Source organism: Panthera tigris, chromosome A1, assembly GCF_018350195.1.
Source record: "Panthera tigris isolate Pti1 chromosome A1, P.tigris_Pti1_mat1.1, whole genome shotgun sequence".
In the NCBI taxonomy this organism is placed as follows: domain Eukaryota; kingdom Metazoa; phylum Chordata; class Mammalia; order Carnivora; family Felidae; genus Panthera; species Panthera tigris.
In genome coordinates this window covers 152,816,063-152,836,909 of record NC_056660.1, presented here as the reverse complement: position 1 = coordinate 152,836,909, position 20,847 = coordinate 152,816,063, and the positions used below count along the sequence as shown (strand labels likewise).

At 36.5% G+C, this 20,847-nt stretch overlaps 1 protein-coding gene and 1 long non-coding RNA gene across 9 annotated transcripts in view; one reads left to right on the top strand and one right to left on the bottom strand.

Annotated features, from left to right (window-relative positions):
• Positions 1–20,097, bottom strand: part of LOC102959010 — a 71,245-nt gene extending 51,148 nt beyond the window's left edge. For all 5 annotated transcript variants that reach the window (XR_006218922.1, XR_006218932.1, XR_006218924.1 and 2 more), the window contains exon 1: positions 18,070–20,097. This is a non-coding gene — a long non-coding RNA (uncharacterized LOC102959010). The remainder of the gene's footprint in view (positions 1–18,069) is intronic.
• Positions 2,062–16,413, top strand: ARRDC3 (arrestin domain containing 3). 4 transcript variants are annotated; one of them, XM_007079753.3, is made up of 8 exons: positions 2,063–2,572; positions 6,538–6,619; positions 8,542–8,689; positions 9,669–9,771; positions 10,116–10,372; positions 10,705–10,867; positions 11,140–11,294; positions 13,873–16,413. In XM_007079753.3, the coding sequence occupies exons 1-8, from the start codon at positions 2,293–2,295 to the stop codon at positions 13,927–13,929; spliced, it is 1,245 nt and encodes a 414-aa protein (XP_007079815.1). In that variant the 5' UTR covers positions 2,063–2,292; the 3' UTR covers positions 13,930–16,413. The 4 variants fall into 4 exon arrangements, with proteins under 4 accessions (XP_042845791.1, XP_007079815.1, XP_042845796.1 ...); XM_042989862.1 differs by lacking the exon at positions 2,063–2,572 and adding an exon at positions 5,005–5,653; XM_042989857.1 differs by lacking the exon at positions 13,873–16,413 and having other exon boundaries at positions 2,062–2,572; positions 11,102–11,253.
• Positions 20,098–20,847: the final 750 nt, after the last annotated feature.

Sequence of the window (20,847 nt, the reverse complement as noted above, 5' to 3'; positions counted from 1 at the left end):
AGTCCCATGAATGAATCATTTAATGTGGTAAGACAATTTTCCAAACTACAAGTAAATCTCTTAGGGTTCTTTCTGATTAAATGCAATTCTAGTTCATTTAAAAAACTGATTCTTATTTTTCCAGATAGAAGTTATATTACGACAAGAAAATTTTTACTTAAACTTCTGAACAATTTAGTCATTGTTCACGAGCCCTGAGGTGTTTAAAACAAATTTAGTAATGAAGGCCTCATTGTGTACTGCACTTTTAAATCCATTTCTTGCCCAATGTCATTTGAATGCTTCACAAGTATCATTTGACCCTAAAGCTGAGAAGCTGACATTTTAGCAAATTCACCATTTTACCACTAGGTGGCAAAAAAACCCAAGTAGTATCTGTTACCAAAGCTAGCACAAAATTCCAACTACTTGAACAACCAGAATGAATTTCCACCAGGTGTCAACCAAGAGGGAAAAAAAAAAGAAAAAAGGCTATGTTTCCCACTCAGATACACAAATTCAGTTTTAAGCATAGCCATCTAAACTTTATTAGAGATAAATGCCCTGCCCATTAACTCTCCAAATAATTTGCATATTTATATATAATGCTGAAGCCAAGATAACTACCTTGTCAACTAAAATCCAACGAAATTGTTTCTTCCCCAAAAAGCAAGAAAACAGTAAACCAATGAGAACGGTCAAAAATCTTCCAGTGTATTTAATTATGAATATATAGTAGTTCCAGATTTCTATTTTTCCATCTACATTTCTCTTAGAAGCAGCTCTGTTGATTGCAAAAATCTAGAAAAGTTTATGCCGTTATGCCTTGAATCCCAGTGTGAGTTTATGAAAACATTGCCATTTGTTACCAAAATGTTCACAATATAAATTTACTTGTCTTTGATTAAGAGGATTACAATGTTGAACAGTCTAAGACCGTTGGACTTGTAAAAATTAATATTAGAACTTTACAAAATTAAGCTCTATTTATATACCACATCATGCTTTTTAAAAACCATCTTACAGGCTTCACTAATTTCTAACAAAGATTTTCGATTCTGTTGTGAACATGAGGTCAGTTAAAACACTATGTCATGTTGCCTCTTATAAAGTGGTACTTTTTAAGGCCAAACTCTATTTTTAATCCTCTGGACACAGGAGTTGTAATCATGTCATACCCTGCAAATCTAGCTGTAGGTGGTGTCTTTAAAAAGCCTCTTTTCTTCCTTCTAGGAAGTGGTCAGGCCTTTTCCCCCCTGGCGTCATCATGCAAACAACTTGGTTGCTTTTCGTTTCTATCTAATTAAGAGATGGAAGAAAAAGCAGTCGAGGAGTAAGCAAAACCTATTGATTAAAAAAAGAAGAAGAAGAAGAAAAAAAAAACTATTGATCATAGTTGCCTCTCTTTCTTGCTCCTTCTGGTCTTCTCTTGTAAGGTTCCTTTGGCCTCGACTGAGCTCCCTTCCACTCTGCCTACAACGCACTGGTCTTTTAAATAATCCAAGCCAAGAATGCTCTTGTCTACGAACATTGTTTCTTGTCTAGTTTTTATTACGTTTTCTTTTGAAATTCGTTAGATTATGCTCGGCAACCAGCCGCTTGCCCAACCGGTTTCTCCCCTTCCCCCATCTTTCTTCACACATCACTTTTTCCTCCTTCCATCCAAGTAGTGGGCAAAACCCTGCAGCGCCGGTAACGCTCGCTTCGGTCTGGTCACTCAGCAGTTTATCCCTACTTGGTTTTGCAAACATCTCCCCACCCGGCGCTTGTCCCCCAGTGCCCCACTCTTTCATTATCTATTAGAGTGTGCTCGGTAAGGGGCTCCAGATAGCACGTCGAGGGTTTACGGTAGCCTGCCTACCAATAGGAGCCCACAATGAAGAGAAGTCAGGTTCAGCCTCCCGACAGCCCGTGTCTTCTTCCCTTAGCTGTACACCTACTGTACCCGCGAGCGAGCGAGGGAGCGAGCCGGGCGCGGGAGGGGACGCGCAGGGAGGGCGGACAGCAGCCGCGGCGTGCGCATGCGCACTGGGGTTGTTTTTCACAAAGCTGCTCTTAAAGTGAGCTGGCAGCCTCCAGCCGCCCGTCTTTGTAAGGAGACCACTGAGACTAGCAGAATCGTGGAGCAGCAGCCTCTGTGCTGCCCTGACTTTTTAAGAAATCTCAATGAACTATTTGTAAAGAATCACTGATCTTGCCTGCAAGCTTTTTGCACGGCAAAGACATCGATCAGTGTTAGGTGAAGATCACATTTTATATGTGATCTTGACTTTTTTTGTCTTACATTATATTTTTATAGATTTTGTTATAAACATGGTGCTGGGAAAGGTGAAGAGTTTGACAATAAGCTTTGACTGTCTTAATGACAGCAATGTCCCTGTGTATTCTAGTGGGGATACAGTCTCAGGAAGGGTGAATTTAGAAGTTACTGGGGAAATCAGAGTAAAATCTCTTAAAATTCATGCAAGAGGACATGCGAAAGTACGCTGGACCGAGTCAAGAAACGCCGGCTCCAATACTGCCTATACACAGAATTACACTGAAGAAGTAGAATATTTCAACCATAAAGACATCTTAATTGGACACGAAAGAGGTAAGTTTTTATATTATACAGAAATCATTAGACCTTGATTTTCTTTGAAAAGTACCTTTTCAATTTTACTGAATTCGTGTTAATTCTACTCCTGGCATAACACATAGCAGTTTGATAAAGATTAGCAAAGTTGGAAGATTGGGATTCTCCTTGACATTCATCGTGTGTTAAGCCGTAATGCATGCAGGCATCTGCAAAGTGACTGCAAACTGCACTTATTCAACTACCTCTGTCTATACCCGGCTTGGTCTGTGCCATACGCACTTGGAATACATTTCTATCTTACTTGTAAATTCTACTTAAATCCCATTCAATAATTTTACTAATAAGTTTTCAAATGAATTGCTAAAATCTGCAGTCCAACATTCGATTTTTTTCCCTTGTACTCTGCAACCTTAGATCTTAAAAAACTAAGCTTCAGTGAAGAAATGGAGTAACATTTTTAAGTGGGTAAATAGGTGGTTTTCATTTTTAGTATTGACACGCAAAATATTTTAAAGAATTGATCGTTGTTCTTTGATAAAGGATTTCTGTGGCTTATTTTGACATATGGCATCAACACCCCACGTGTTTTTTCCCTATTCTTTCCAGATCCTTTATAAATTTACATCAAGCATTCTCTATTTTAAAGGATAGTGTCTATCATTATGATAGGTTTCAAATCAGTTTTAGAAGCCATTTCGGGTCAGTAATTTTCTTTTCCGAGTATGATGCCTAACTTTGGAACGTGCATTCAATGAAACCTGTGCCAGTCAAATGGAATTGAAAAGTATTCGGCACATTGGATTTGATTTTTGGTTAGAAAAGGAAGATGAAGGGTTGTCAAGGGGAGAAGGGGTCCTAAGATTTCCAATCTATTGTTTAAGTGGTTACATTGTGGAAATATAGGAGACTCTAAGCTTGTTTTTCTAAGTTTCCACCCTTTGTTAGAAGCGGTTCAATCCTGTTTCGGACCAGTTCTGGGGGGTGGTGAGGAGGGGCGCTTGTTCTGCTCTCAGCAGATTGGTTACACGCGTCAGGTGGTGGCGATGACTTAATTCCTAGCCGAAGAAGAATATAATGTTAAAACTGGTTATGTAATTTTATGCTTCTCCTTTTTCATGCAGTATTTAGTTCAAATGTTGAGGATTTTCAAAAAGTACAGGACATCTTTACCTTTTTTAATATTAAAAAATATACATCCCTGAGGAAGTGCTAATTGAACTAAGGCAAGTGTCGAAATGAAGGATGCTTGGGAGTTACAGCATTTAACTCATTTTTTTTTTTAATAGATTAAGATGAAATCAGTTCTTTGGTTGGGTTTTCACGGTTACACATAGGTCATTTGTATTCTGAAATAATTTCTAGTTAATCCTTCTGAGCAGTAAGACTGATGTTAAATGTAAATGCCTAATGACAGCTTTGGTATTTGTTGAGAAGCAGGCACACGAGTTTGTGTTTGAACCTTTCTGGACATTGCAGCTTTTTATCAAACGGTTAAGAAACAAAGGTTTTTAAGGAGCTGAGGTTTGCAGTGGGATAAAAGTAGAATAACGACTTATGGGGGCAAACGCAGTTTGATTAGTTACTCGATGATTTCACGGTAAAGAAAATTATGTACCCCGTACCCCAACGAGATGCCCCCCAACCCCTGCAAGGCGCGGACAACCTCTTAGCTGGAATAGTTTCAATGACTTAAAAGTGGGACCTCTCAAACTAGCCTGGTAACTGAGACCCCGCCCCGGGCGACCGGCGATAGGCGGAGCCGCGTTTGTTAGCCTGTTGCTAAGGCGATGCCAGGCTCTGATTGGATTGGGCGCGGGCGGGTGGGGAGAGTGGGCTCGCGCCGGTTGGGGCGAGGCTTGGAACCGGCGTGCGCCGGTAAGGGTCCCTCCAGAGTGGCCGCCCCCGCCCGTACTCGCATCCCTCCCCGAGGTTGTGGAGGCGCCGTGGTTCCTGTCACGGAATGTTGTCGCCCCTCACCTCGGCTTGCTTGGGGACCCCAAAGAAAACGATCTTGGGTTTCAGCAGAGTAGAGGGGGAGAAGCTCCTGCTGGCCTTACAGGTGCCGAACGGCCCTGGGCGTAACTTCAGCTGACAATTCTATTCTGAAGGAACTTGGGTAGGCAGGGTTAGGACCCCATTTTCCTGTTCTCGGCTGGAAGATGTCAGCTGGCCTCTGTAAACGCGCATTCCCTGAGCTCAAACAAAGCGTGTTGTGTGGACCTATGCAGTCCCCAGACCGGCTACCTTGATTTGACCTGAGGGACTGACCGTAAAGGCTGGCCAGGAGGAGAGGGAAAAGTGCCACGGACAACGAAAGCTGGGGTCGGGACCTTGGCGAGTATTCCCTGGCCCCTTCCCATTGTTTCCCAGGGACTATGCAGCCCTGCCCACCCCCCACCCCGCCCCAGTTTCCCTCACCGCAACTGTAAAGGTGTCAGGGTGGCCCGAGCCAGATCGAACCGGTCACCGGCTGGGGCGTGTAAAGCGGAAGCGCCGCGGTGCGGTCGCCCCGCCCCCAGTCCAGCAGGGTAGGCTGCGCGAACGCGAGCGCGAGCGCCGCGCGACGTATGCCGTATGTATAGCGGGTCGCGCGGGCGGCGGCGGCGCGCGGGCGGGCCGGCTGGGATCTGCTCGCGCCGGTTTAGGCCGGTCCTCTCCTGCTCCGGTCTAGTTCTTGATTGACAGCCCGGCACTTGTTTACCACGGCGCGGCCGCCGCAGCTCGCCTCAATGAGACTGCTGAGCTGGCACAAAAAGGGAGAGAGAAGGGAAGAAAAGGAGAGGGAGGCAAACTTTGGGCGCCTTCGAGGGGAGCGAGTGTACATGGCCCCCAACTCACCAGCCAATTTTCAGGGCTGAAATTCTTTCAGAGGATTTGCACAGGGGACGAGGAAAATAGTACTGAGATATGAGGGAATCATCGTGGGTTTTGAATAAAAGTATCCACATATAGACGCGCTTTTTTCCTTTTCTCCCTTTGATGTAAGGGAAGCATCACGTTTTTTGTGTACCTTCGATACTTTTTGGTGAGGGAAAGTTAAATGATTTTACCAATCCCGTCTCCTCTCGTGGTAAATGATGGTGTCTACACTAAAAAGTACGTTAATAACAAGACATTTATGTAATTATAATATTTAGAAGGCTAAGAAAAGTCATTTTAAGAATCCAGAATCCCCGCCCGTATTTTCATTAAGTATATTTATTATGGAGAAATTTTTAAAATAAGCTCTTTGGCCGAAAGAAATTGGTTATAAAATGAAAGGTCATTCATCTGGAAATTGGAAACAACCTAATTGGAGTTCATTTTTCAAGGATGTAGAACATGTTTCCCCGTAAGCAGGCAACCTTTAAAAGATCTTAAAGCTATTTAAGGGTTTTTTTAATATACGTATGCAAATTTTTAGCTGTTGCTAGGACAAACTGAGTGTGGTCATCATTTTAGGGTCAATAAAGAATTTTTATTTTTAGCTTTGAAACTGACATTAAAATCACTGTTCCGTTTTTCTTTTTAACGTCAACATTTGACAAAGTTTTCTAATGGTTTTAGAATTATTCATTTCATCTGTATCAAAACTGACAGACTTGAAAGGTTTACCCAGTTTTTATTATATGTCTCATAATAAGCTTAAACCATTGGAGACCAAGATAACATGTTAGTGTGAAATTTGAGCTCTTCCTCTTTTTGTTGAGCATGTACTATATTGGATGCAGATCCTGTACAGTTGGCTCATATACCATTAAAATACTTGCCTTTGGGGTAGAAGTGTTAATTATCCCCATCTTACAGATGAGGCAACTGAAGTCTCAGGATTTGTATTTCACCCAGGGGAAGTAACCAAAGTAAGAATTGGCATTAAGACCTCTCAGACTACAAAGCTTGTGGCCTTAATTATTATAGGAGTATTTTTAAAGTTATGCCACTATGAGGAGTGTGTAAAGGTTTAACGTCAAGCTTTTTTTCCTTTTTCTGTTTGTTTTAAGATGATGATAATTCCGAAGAAGGCTTCAACACTATTCATTCAGGAAGGCATGAATATGCATTCAGCTTCGAGCTTCCACAGACGTAAGTATTATAACAGGCATTCTTCATAAACCTCCATTCTTTTAAAATTATTCTAAATTTAAATATTTTTAGTTTAAAAAAAAAACCCTTTTCATTATTGAATGTTGCTAGAGGAAAACAATACACTGAAAGAAGTAGCTACTTTTTAATCTAGCCTGGCAAAATTATAGAAAGCAAAGCTCAATTCTTAGTACTTTGTCTCAAGATCTGTGAGGTTTTTAAAACTTGAATAGTATTTCACCTAACGTGAGTGAATTAGAAGATTCTGCTCAAATAGTAAGCATTTTATAAGTACTTTATTTATCATCAATTGGTATTAGCAGAAACATAGAACATATCAAGTCTTTTCTGCTAATGCTAACCAACAGCAGTAAATTAAAAAGATAAAAATAATTAGGAATAGATTAACTTTAGAAGTGATGTTCTTTAGATACAGATTCAGCTTCTGTGCAAAGAGCTAATTGAAAAGGTCCCAAAAGAGATACTATATGATCTGAACTTAAAAGGAAACACCCATCATGTACCTAAATATAAGGCTTGGAATATAGTATGGAAGAAGAAAAGAAAGTGGTTTATTTTTAACATAAAAATAGATCGTTAAAAAAAAAAAATACTCCCCTCAATTTTTTAATATCTTTGATAATTCTAGTACTTGAGTTACATGCGAATAGTTCATAAATGGTATTTTTCAGAATATTCTATTTCCTCCATGCCCTAATCTACTTTTTAAGAGACATACTGCAAGTGTGAATATAATGCTAATACTGGGCCTGAATATTTTTCAGGGTGAAGGTAATCTAATATTTATATGTTTTTTAAAAATCTGTAAACCAAGGTCATTTAACTTTTTTTAATGTTTATTTATTTATTTTGAGAGAAAAAGAGGGAGAGCGAATCCAAAGCAGGCTCTGCACTGTCAGCTCAGAGCCGGACATGGGGCTCAATCCCACAAACCGTGAGGTCTCGATCTGATCCAAAATCAAGAGTCAGATGTTTGACTGAGCCACCCAGGCACCCCAAACCAAGGTCATTGAAAATAAAGTCTGGAAGACTAACTAACATAAATACTGCATTTTATTTTTCTGTGCTATACACATTAATACAGGAGTCTAAAATACAAAAATATCTGTAAAAACAACACTACTTCTCATGCTAATCTAAGTTAGCACTTTACCTTATACATAACTGAACCCTGGGCATTTTTCTAAGGAAATTATGAAAGAAGAAAAAAAAAAAAAACTAAGCCTACCGAAATAAAACCTTCCACAATTAATAAAATTTGGGAGAATTGAAAAACACTTCTGATTTTCTTGACACAGATTAACAGAAATGTTTCTTTTTCTTTTTAAACCTATAAAGTTAGAAAACCTGGCCAAAAAGAGTTAGAATATGAGTAAACTAGGAAATGGGAAACCAGCTTTTTAGAGTTTCAGTAGACCTATAAAATGCAAATTTTTTTCAATTATAACAAATGGCCTATGCCTTTTCTAGACCTTCTTAATTAGTTACTACAAAAAGAGATTTCTAGCCAGTGGGTAGAATTTCTTAATAGAAATACTTAAACCATTCTTAACTTCATTTTTAGATTAAACTTTTGATATTTCAAGAATTGTTCATTTCCAAACTTGCATAATTTTGCCACCAGCATTAAAAGTAGCTTCTTCTTAGTTTAAAGGGATTGTATTCTTCTGGCTTTTTTAAGCAAAATTACTATAATATTAACTGTTAGCTATTGTCATTTGGAAAACAGAAGATTTTTTTTCCCCCAATGACTTATCCCTTTGGAAATTAAAAAAATTCTATGTTTGATACCTCATTGATAATAAACAGTGCCCTGTAGTAACACTTCTATATGCTGACCTGCTGTATAATTATTAAAAAGAGGTATAAAATTAATATATTGAACTTTATATTCTGCACAGACCACTTGCTACCTCATTCGAAGGCCGACATGGCAGTGTGCGCTATTGGGTGAAAGCCGAATTGCACAGGCCTTGGCTTCTACCAGTAAAATTAAAGAAGGAATTTACAGTCTTTGAGCATATAGATATCAACACTCCTTCATTACTGGTAAGAATTGACTGAATTCTTCATTCTTGTTTTCAGCATATAAATATTAAAGAATAATCACCTAAACTATGCAATACGTATAAATTTTAAATTGTGATTTATTTTAAAATTCATAACTATTTATTTTTTAATATTTATTTTAAAAATACAGTCAAGAGCACACAAATTAGCGAAAAGTATGCTCATATTTTCTGACATTGTAATAACTTCAGCATATGGTATGAAATAACTCTTACTCAAAAGATAACAATAACAAAAAATAGATCTGTTCCTTGGATAATTCTAGCAGGAGAGGAACAGTAGTATCAGTTATTATTATAAGACCATATCACTTACCATGAAAAGATCATAATCTAAAATTTGCATTGCATTCTTCCAACATAGGGATAGTTGTCAAATGTTGGGGAGATTTTTTCACTTTGATGAAAAAACAATTCCATTTTAAAAGCAATTCTTTTTAATTGCATTTTTCCACAAGATTCAAATTTGACTTTAAAAACTTTATTTGGTTTAAACAAATGATAACATCTTCAAGCAAATAACATTAAAAATGAGAGTTTTCCTTTTTTCACATAATTGATTGTTACATTCTTAAAGAAAGATGTTAACATTTGGGATTATAACCAAACTGCTTTCTAAGCTGCCTTTTTTTTTTAAAGGCAGTTCATGTGGAAAGGGTTTTTTTGTTTGGATGGTTAGTTTTTAATTACTGTATATATAAAACTATGTTTATGGAATGTGATGTTAAACCTTGTACCCCTTTTTTTAATTGAATGGAAATTTATATATAAACAAAAATAATTGTATAATTCAGGAGCCATCAGTTAGGTTTTTTTTGAAGTACATTTGGATACACTTAGGAAAAAAGCAACACTGCTTTTAATTTTAATTCTCCAAGAATTTGGGATTTTTATATTAAAACATTGTTACTGTCCCAATTTCATGCATTGATCTTTTTCTCCAAATTTATTTCTTACAGTCACCCCAAGCAGGCACGAAAGAAAAGACTCTCTGTTGCTGGTTCTGTACCTCAGGCCCAATATCCTTAAGTGCCAAAATCGAAAGGAAGGGCTATACCCCAGGTACGTATGAGATGGCTTCCCAAGGAAAACGATCCTTCATTTAGCTTTTATATATAAATTTATGGAATGTCTCTAAATGCAAACATAATACAGTATTCTTTGGTAAAGTAACTCAGTTTTCTTTCATAAATTGGAATGTAGTGTCCATTTTTAAATAGCTACTGTAAATGAGTAGTTCTTTTTCATAATTCTAAATTACTTCCTGCTTTTGGGACAGTTTTTTGTCCATGTAGTCCATGTAGAGCAATGAACTTACATTTTAAGTTCTTAAGAATCTACATTTTTGGGTTTGTTTTACCTTTTTCTGCTTTTTTAACAGTAGATACATATTTTTTTTTCTCTAGGTGAATCAATTCAGATATTTGCTGAGATTGAAAACTGCTCTTCCCGAATGGTAGTGCCAAAGGCAGCCATTTACCAAACACAGGCCTTCTATGCCAAAGGGAAAATGAAGGAAGTAAAACAGCTTGTGGCTAACTTACGTGGGGAATCCTTATCATCTGGAAAGACAGATACCTGGAATGGAAAGTTGCTGAAAATTCCACCAGTTTCTCCCTCTATCCTCGACTGTAGCATAATTCGTGTGGAATATTCACTAATGGTATGTATAGAGTTAAGGGTTTGTTGTTGTTATTTAGTATTAAAGTCATGAGGATATTATTTTGTTTTATATCCAGGATTTGATTTTTATATTCCATATATGATATATAAAAATATATGTAAATACTGAATTTGGTTTATAATTAATCGTTTACCTCACGTGTAAACGTACTATACGGTATTATACGTAACTAGAGAAATTTTTCTTGTATGTTTTACGTATATATAACTAAGAAAGTAAATGAAGGCTTCAACATTAAAATTGGGTTATTAGTTTTTAAAAAAGAAATAATACTTGGAATTCTAAACGTAACATCTTTTTTCAATGTTTAGGTATATGTGGATATTCCTGGAGCTATGGATTTATTTCTTAATTTGCCACTTGTCATTGGTACCATTCCTCTACATCCATTTGGTAGCAGAACCTCAAGTGTAAGCAGTCAGTGTAGCATGAATATGAACTGGCTTGGTTTATCCCTACCTGAAAGACCTGAAGGTAATTTGATAATGCATGTTTAAGCTTAATCTCTTAATATTTTCAAGAACATAATTTTGCTTCTAATATTTTATAGATACACTTTTGTCTGTACCTGCAGACAGTACATGTGTCCCTAATGTTAGATTTAAAACCTATATCCCTGTAGTTTTGATCACAAAACAAAAAGTTATATTTTTTATCTTGACATTCTTTTTTAATATCTATTATTCTGTGTATTTTGACATGCATAAGAACATGCTGTTCGAATTGCGTGTATCTTTTTCCTTCAGCACCACCCAGCTATGCAGAAGTGGTAACAGAGGAACAAAGGCGGAACAATCTTGCACCAGTGAGTGCTTGTGATGACTTTGAGAGAGCGCTTCAAGGACCACTGTTTGCTTATATCCAGGAGTTTCGGTTCTTGCCTCCACCTCTTTATTCAGAGGTAAGCACTAGCTCCTCAAGTATGAAATAGGCTAGCTCTCCTGGGAAATACTATTGTAGACTTTTTTAAAAACGTAGTTCAGTTTTGATTAGCATCATATTAGAAAAATAATTTAAAACAACAGGATTAAGCATTAAATTATGGTTGTCCAGATTTAAATAAGTTTCATTCTTAACTTTAATAAGTAGGACTCATATCATTGGGGAAACAGGGATAGTATCCAGTCTCATGCTCACAGAATGTCAGTTAAAGGAATAATTCATTTTTTTAAGCTTATTTATATTTATTTTGAGAGAGAGAGAGAGCGAGCAAGCACATGCGGGGAAGGGGCAGAAAGAGAGCTTTACAGAGAATCCCAAGCAGGTTCTGCACTGTCAGCGCAGAGCCTGATACGGGGCTTGAACTCACAAACCATGACATCATGACCTGAGCCAAAATCAAGAGTCAGATGCTCAACAGACTGAGTCAACCAGGCACCCCAGGACTAATTCATATTTTAAGCATCAATAGAAGTGGCATTTTGCAACCATAAATTAATTCAGTAGCTTTAATTCATCTTACTCATCAGCCTTTTCCAGTTTAATTCTTGCATATTTTAACAGTCATAGGGGAAAAGAACATGTGCAAAAACATGTTAGACAAACATTTCTATTCATCTCCCATTGATGACCACCAAGCATGTAGGTGAATAAAACATGGCCCTTACTTGAGAGAAGCTCACAGACTAGTGAGAAGAACAAATTTAGAGATGAAATATTCCATAATAGTATGATAGGAATGCATGCAGTTCATTTGAGAACAGTTCATTAGGACTTGGGAATCAGGAAAGGCTTCCCTGAGAAGGTAATTATTAAGTCAGATCTTCAAAATAAGTAGTCCTCAAAAAGTAATATAGTCCAGGCAGGAAAAACAGCATGTGGAAGGCAAGGAGGCAGGGTAGAAAGCCGGGAATTTCGGGATACTTCAGAATATATCTTAATATATGTTTGAACAGGGGCGCCTGGGTGGCTTCGCTGACTTGGCTCAGGTCATGGTCTCACAGTTTGTGAGTTCAAGCCCCTTGTTGGGCTCTGTGCTGACAGCTCAGCGCCTGGAGCCTGCTTCAGATTCTGTGTCTCCCTCTCTCTCTGCCCCTCCCTTGCTCGTGCTCTGTCTCTGTCTCTCAAAAATAAATACACATTAAAAAAATTTTTTAAAAATACATATATGTTTGAAGGGCTTTAAAGTTGCCCTTGATACCAGCATAATACCAAATAGTTTTGTAAATCACTGGAATCAACCTAATCCTTTTGGTTATCATAGTTTAGCAATTTTACTACGTATTATTACTCTCAAATAAGACATAATGGGATTGTTTCACTCTGCAAGAAATTGCTCCTTTTCTCCCTTAACATCATTGCCAGAAGAGTGTGTTTTCCTTTGAATGTGGTTAATAGGAGATCCACTTTACTCATTGAAATGTAGAATATTTAGAATTTGTTTTTGTAAATTCTTACGGTTTTCTATCCTAATATTCTCTTTCATAAAATTTCCCTTACAATGTTAAAAATGTTCTCCCACTTACAGATTTTATTACATTTTTACACTGATGTTTCTGTCTTAAGTCAGTCACTACTGATTTGATCTGAGGCCTTCTGGCTGTACAACAGGCATTTTAAAAGAATGAGAATCTAAGCAATTTGTAGTAAAATTCTACTTCCTTCTTTTAAAGTGAACTAAGATAATTAAGGGAATTTAAAAACTTTTAAAACCCTAAATTGTTTCAAAGTGTGATTTAATTAATAGCCGCATGGGGGGAGGAGTTCTAGATTGTATTACAGTGATTTTTTTTGTCTCTTTTAAGTCATTAAAAGGTAGATGCTTTTTTTCCTCTAAAAATGTGTTTTACCTAAAGTTTCTGAGGCACTTTGGACTGTGCCACATTTAAATACAAGTAAAAATGGGTGTTGCCCAAACGATGTCTCACAAAAAGGAACGTATTAAAGGCAGCTATTTGCCTTCCTATGTCAATTCTCTTTCTAGCTGAGAAACAGCTGAACTATACTCACGTTGCTTAAATGTATGTGCATATGAAAGTCACTGTAGAAATGGAGAAGGTGGGAAGACTGTAGAGCATTTTGGGTTCAGCATTATTTCTTGATACACACTGTTTTTCTAGGCCCTCTGGGGTTTTACACAACTGCACTCTTCTCAAAGCCTAGAAAAGAGAGGAGTTGACTTTTTCGTAAAAGGATAAAAGGGATACTTCATAAAAGGAGATCATTGCTATGAAGATGTTTTCCATTGTGTATTTGAGTCTTCGTTCCTACTAAGTGCGGAGTAAAACACCATTTTGATAAAATTTCACCATTACCTTTTGGAAAAGAGAACTATTTGGGCATACCTTTATAAATTTTATTATTAACCTAGTAATTAAATCTAAGACACTTTATAGATAATACTAGTATCCTTTCTTCCCTTAAATGCTGCGTATGTTCTTTCTGATTAAATTCCTCAGTGGTACTCAAAATGTTAGTCATTAGCTGCATTTTTACTAGACCTTATCAAATAACTATTTTTTTTTCACTTTTCTTTTTAGATTGATCCAAATCCCGATCAGTCAGCAGATGATAGACCATCCTGCCCCTCTCGTTGAAGGAACTGTGTTAGATCAACTTGATGTGGGTTCTGAACTGTATCTCTTCCCAGCTGAGGACAGAGAAGTATCTTGGAGACACGTTTTCAGAGGAAGTGGAATTGCTTTTGCCCAGAAAAATGGCAGATACATGAAACAACCAGTGATCATGCTTTAGAAGCCTACAGCAACATTCTGGGACTGCTCCAACATGCTTGAAGATCTAAGCTTTTCTCCTTTAAAACAGGCACATATTAAGAGCAGTCTTCTTAGCCTATGGTCATACGTGTCAAGACACCACGTTGTAAAGAGGGATGATTTCCTTCTTTTGATTTGAAAATTTGCACATGCTCAATGCTTACATTGTGCAGTTCCGATGTCACTACAGCTTTTTTTTTTTCCATTTATGCCAGACTCTTGATACTCTTTAAAAACTTGTTTGTGGTCAGCACAACAAGGAACAAAAGAAAGCTTTGAAAAAACTTTAACATGAAAAAAACGCACTGACTTTTTTTTTAATTTAATATAGCCTGGACTTTACCTGCGTATGCACATGCTCAGAAATGTCCTACTAGGCTGACCATGTATCACCTCTTCAGCTTGGATCCTATTGTGGATTTATTTACAAACATCAAATGCCTTCAAGCCAATCCTTCTTGCTGTATGTTTTGCAGCCTACTGTAGTAGATACGCAACAGATATGTGGGAAAAGAGATAAGAGGAGGAAGCTAATAAGAGACTTTGTCAAGATTGTATACCTTCTTGGTTTCTTTTAAGAATTTGTTGCCTTTCTACTATTACAGCAAAGCAGCATTTTGTTACTGACTGCCTAAAATCACTTAATCTCAGGTGAACGCATCACTTGCCAAACTGTTGGAATGCTATTTGTGTTTTGTTGCACTGTTGAGTTATTTTTTTGTTTTGTTTGTTTGGTTGGCTTTTTGGAGAGGGAAATTTGGAAAAGGGACATACACAAAAGTGATAACCCACCCACATTCCCTTTTTATCATTACATATAAGAAGAAACTAGCAGAGCTAAGAATGGAGTAAAGAAAGGCAGTATGGCAGGCACCAGCAAAGAGTTAAGGGCTTGTTGCTCTTAAAAATGATTGTTATTTTTATTATTTTAAGAGTATGAAAATTTTCCAGTCACTGGAAAGGAGGAGAAAGTGCATTTATTTTTGTACGGAGTTACTTAATTACCTCCAAAACACCTATGTTGGAAATCATTTTTGCTGGTGCAAAGTGTTTTAATGAGCAGGAATATGTACACACACACATACACACACACACACACATACACATTAGAGAGTTCAATTTATATATTTCGTGTCCTGCTCAAGCTTCTCAGAGCTTGAAAACCCAAGTTTATTCTAAAAGTATATAACTTCAGAATTACAAGTATACTAGAATATGTGCTGGGATGATAACTGTTTTATATTTTTGTGGGTTTTTTTTAATGAAAGTATTTTTTCCATTACCTAAAGAACATTTTGCTAAACATGAGAAACAACTCACTTTGAGTATATATAGATAAGAGCAACCACATCAGTAAATTATAGTTTATATTAAAGATAATTTACAGTTGGCTCGTAACAAATATACCAGCATTCATGATGACACTTAAAAACTGCATTTTCCAAGGTACCAAGTTTACCCATCGTCTTACTTTGGAAGGAATTCAGCTCTGATGTTTTTAATGAAAATCAGCATCTCTGATATTGCAACATACGTGTGAAATGGGTGTTACATCTATCCTGCCGTTTAACCCCACAGTTAATAAAGTGGCTGAAAATAATAGTAACTCTGGCTTGGTGCTTGACCTGGTTAAATACTGTCTTAAAGCTTCATACAAAACAAATAGGCTTTTCCATAAGTGGCCTTTAAGAAAACATGGAAGACAATTCATGTTTGAAAAATGCTGACAGGGTGAAGAAAGCCCAGCGTAAAAATGAATCGCGTTTTAGGTGATTCAGTAAAGGGTTTGGGCTCCCGTAGCAAACTAATACTAGATAATAAGGAAATGGGGGTGAAATATTTTTTTATTGTTGTTAAATCATTTTGTGAATGTCCCCCTCAAAAGAAGCTAATGGAATATTTGGCATAAAGGGCATTTGGTGGTTTTATTTTTGTTTGGGGGGGGGGGGTGTCTGAAAATCCCTTTTCTTTTTTCTCTTATGTCTGACTAGGGAACAATTGTTGATATGCATAGCATTGGAATACTTATCATCATATACTCTTATAAATAACATATGAAACAAGAATGACCAATATTCTAATAATTGGCACTGGGTCACAAAATAAAATGTGATTAAATTTTGAATCTATAAAACTTTATCAAATAAAGTTTTATTTTCCCCATTAAAAGTTATTTCTTTACTTATTTAGAGGCATTACTTTACTCTTTTCTAAATATTGGTCAATTCCTGACATAAGATGTGAGGTTCACAGTTGTATTCCAGTATTCAAGATAGATTCCTGATTTTTCAATTAGGAAAAGTAAAATCCAAAATGTTAGCAAAACAAAGTGCAATATTAAATGTTTGCTTTATAGATTATATTCTATGGCTGTTTGTAATTTCCCCTTTTTTTCCCCCTGTTTTATTTGGTGCTGAATATGTCCTTGTAGGCTCTGTTTTAAGAAAACAATATGTGGGAAATGATTTAATTTTTCCTATTGCTCTTCCTTGTGGAAAATAAAGTGTTTTGTTTTTTTCTTTTTTGTAAAATTGTTTGGAGATTTATTTCAATCTTAATCATGTTAGTAATTCGTCATACTTGCAAACATTAAGACTACAATTAAACCCTGTTTTAAGCCATGCTAGGTAAGAATAGTTTCTAGATATCAAAGAAAATCACTGAAGACTTACAGGAATTTTTAATACTACTTATCAGTGTTTGCCTTAATAATTCACCAAGTTACAGATTTTTTTACATAAGTTGGTTAAATAATTTCAAGTCCTCTATATGAACCAAACTTAACCAGGTAAAGTAGTTTCACTTTGAGGTACCAATTCCCTCTTGCTGTGAAGTATCTAAGTTTCTAGTACTTCAAGAGCACTTACATTTAAAAGGTGTATTAACCTTACAAAAATATTTTTCCTAAATTTTAAAATAACAGTATTTTTCTTAATGTGAATTTTAGTGATTCATAACATCATAGGTACTTTGGGGATCACATTTAGAAAAAAAAACTTAAGTATTTATACATTTACAGATTAACTATCAAGTTGTATATGATTGCCGCATATTCTCAAACATATATACACATAAAAAGTGTTTTACAAAGAAGCGTTTAGACATTATACATTTATAATCAATTTTATGGAAATAAGAGCAAGGAGCACCTAGGTGACTCAGTCAGCTAAGTATCTTACTCTTGATTTCAGCTCAGGTCATGATCTCATGGTTCATGGGATCAAGCCCCAAGTCAGGCTCTGCACTGACAATGCCAAGTCTGCTTGGGATCCTCTCCCTCTTTCTGCCCCTCTGCACACACTCACTCTCTCTCTCTCTCCTCTCAAAATAAATGAACATCAAAAAAAAAAAAAAAAAACCCAATCTACACAATGTCTAGACAATAAGGAATAAAAATGACTGAGGAGAGAGGAATAATAGCATGAAAAAGAGAGTTCTATGTTTTGCTTTCTGTAACTTTAGATGTAGCCTTGAACAGGATGTGTGAATTTTGATGTCTTCATCCACAAAGTAGAAAGTAGCTATCCAAAGTCCCCTTCATCATTGAAGGCACAAGGTTGTAATATATTTTTAGGTAAAGAAATAATGCTCTAAGTCCATTACAACATTGGAAGTTAACCATGTTGCTTCTAAATTTGCATTAGAATTTGAGGCTGAGTTAAGTACATGTCTCAAGTTATATACAATTAATTGACTGTTACTTGGCTTTGCTTTTGCATTGTCATCTATACTTAACCAAACCCTATCACTAATTAGGATTTACTGAATGACAAGCTCAGTATATTTATCAGGATTTTTTTTACTGTAACAGGAAGAAACTCAGACTAGCTTAAGTGAAAAAACAAACAAACTGTATTAACCAGTAATTCCAAGGATGAACTATATATATTAAGCACATTTGGATCCAAAAATCCAAATAATGCTCTGGAGACACACTCTTGTCTCTCATCTCTGTTAACTTACCCTTTTTCATATTTGCCTTATTCTTTGATTTCAGATGGGCCAGGAAAGATGACCCCAGCTTCTATAGCTCCTGGAAGAAAAGCCATCTGGACTCTCCAAATCACTTGTTAAGGGCGATTCTGATTGGCCAATATCTGGGTCATGTCTCATGCCACATAGAATGGGTTTCCCAATAAAAAGAAATCTGTTTCCAGAAGAAAGGAGAAAAGAGGTTACTATATATTCTTGCTATTTCAAGTGTTGTCCAAACCAGCAGCAATGGCGTCACCTGGGAGTGCATTAGAAAAGCAGAATATCAAGGTCTACCCCAGAATACTGACCCAAAATTCCTGTTTACATGGTTCTCAGGTAATCTGTAAGTACAGTAAAATTTAAGAAGCTGTGTAGCGCACCAAAGAGACAAAGACAAAACAGGCAACTTTGTTTTCAGGAGTCCCAAGCTGTAACTGAGTTGAGGATTTGGAGTACTTGATAAGTGAAAAATAGTTGTGGCATTTGAAATCTCAAAGCCTGTTTATGGCTTGATATTTTTGAGATATAACTTTTTAACTATAATAATTGGTGGCAATTACACCTTCAGAATTCCTATATCAACAACAGTATTTCTCACAACATCCATATCTGAATGATGAAATATTTTGCCTTTTTATGTCTTGATTTCAAAATCAATAGGAGATACATTTTTCAATACATGAGAGAAAAACTTACTGATAAAATTAATTTGACTTAACTTACTGATAAAATTAATTTGACTTTTGAGGAACTAGTCTAAATAACCAGGAAATGCTGTGGTAAATACATGAATATGAAAAGATGACTTCAAATCCAAGACAGCTAGTAGTATAGAAAGCGAAACACACCAGCCCAACTGGAAATAGAACCAGTATCACTGTCTTTACTGAATAGCACAAAACTAACACATAAGGACAAGAACATATTATTTTCAAACCAGCTTCACAGACACCAACTTTGGCAGATGGTGTCAAGATATTATAAAGCCAGAAAAGGGAGGAAACATTGCTTTAGAATAGGTTCTAGCATTTGTATGTTAAGGTGTATAGCCTAATGTGATTCAAGAGAACAAGTTTATGACATACTAGGAATTTCTGATACATTGTAGCTAATTCTAAGTAGAAATGGATTTTCCTACTTCTAAATTCAAGACTTACATAAGTTCTCAACATCAATTTCCAATCCAAACAAAATGATTATTACCTCGGCACTGGTAGGTCTCTGGGAATGTTAATAAAGTTAAAATAGTGTATTAAAACATCTTGGTATAATTTAGAGATCTATTTACTAGTTACACAAAACAGTCTTACCAGTGAACAGAAGAATGTGAAAGATTAAAATACATTGTCCTAAGATGATAAATCTAACAGTTTCTTGTAACAACTGATGAAAGTCAAATTATTACATTCTTATTACTTTAGATGACATGAATTTTTGCCAAATGAAAAGCTATCTGATCCTTACTGAATATAGGAAAGTATATGAATTAGATCATCTTTCTCTAATGAATTAATAGTGTAACTAATGATAGAAATGTAAAAAATTGTTAGAATAAGCATCCAGTTTCTGCTTTTTTTTTTAAGGAAATCAACACTTCTACCTCCTAGTGCAAGGCACACTTTTATAATGTACACATATACATGTGTACACTCTTAATAGGTCTGAATCCCGAAAGGTTAGTACTCAAGATGTTTAGATCAAAAGGAAAATAACAGGAAACTAAGATATAACACACACATCATGTAAACAAACAGGATCCTAGCAGCCTACAAAAGCATATCCAGAGCCCACAACAACAAAATCGCACATGCATTCTTCCCCAAATTGTTAATTCCAAAATTAAAACAGCAAAGAAAAAAATGTTCACTCTGCTTACTATTCTTCCTCCTATGAGGAGAGTCAACTTTAGGAAACCCTTGTGAGGAACCAGCCATAACAGTGCATGCTGTGTAGAGAAGTAGTGGACAAATGCCTCAGACTGATAAGCTTTTATGAGTGCCTTGAGCAGACTGACCAGGAAAGCCCAATAAACTCCTTCATTACACCGTCCTCTGTATTAGTTTCCTACTGGCTGCCTTAACAAAGTACTTTAGACCAGGAGAGTTAAAACAACTAAACTTTGGGGTGTCTGGTTTAAGCATCCAACTTTGGCTCAGGTCATGAACTCATGGTTTGTGAGTTCAAGCCCCATGTCGGGCTTTCTGTTGTCAGCACAGAACCCATTTTGGATCCTGTGACACCCGCCCCCCTTGCCCTCCCCTGCTCATGTTCTCTCACTCGCTCACTCTCAAAAATAAAATAAACATAATTAAAAAAAAAAATTTATTCTCTCACAGTTCTGGTGGCTAGAAGTCCAAAATCATGGCAGGGCCATGTTCCTTCTCAAGTCTGGAGAGGCAGAGCTTTCCTTTTCTTGCTTCTGGTGGTGGCTGGAAATCTTTGGCAGTCCTTGCGTTATAGATGCATCACTGGAATCTCTACCTCTTTATCTAATGTCCATTTTCTCCCACTGTATCTCTGTCTCTTCTGGCTTTCTCCTCTAAGTCTCTCCTCTTCTTATATAGACATAGTCATAATGGATTAAGGGCCCACCCTACTCCAGTATGAGCTTATATTAACTATTTATATCTGCAATGACACTGTTCCAAATAAAGCCATATTCTGAGATATTGGGGATTAGAGTTTCAACCAATCTTTTTGGGAGATGCAATTGAATGCATAACAACTTCCTTTCCTCCAAAAGAGAAAACACGGTAACAATGTAGT

Bases quoted from the DNA above. Each gene is read 5' to 3' on its own strand.
- ARRDC3 (XM_007079753.3), top strand. From the start codon at position 2,293: ATGGTGCTGGGAAAGGTGAAGAGTTTGACAATAAGCTTTGACTGTCTT. The intron at 10,373-10,704 runs GTATGTATAGAG...TTCAATGTTTAG, and splicing joins GTGTGGAATATTCACTAATG to GTATATGTGGATATTCCTGG. The intron at 10,868-11,139 runs GTAATTTGATAA...TTTTTCCTTCAG, and splicing joins CCTACCTGAAAGACCTGAAG to CACCACCCAGCTATGCAGAA.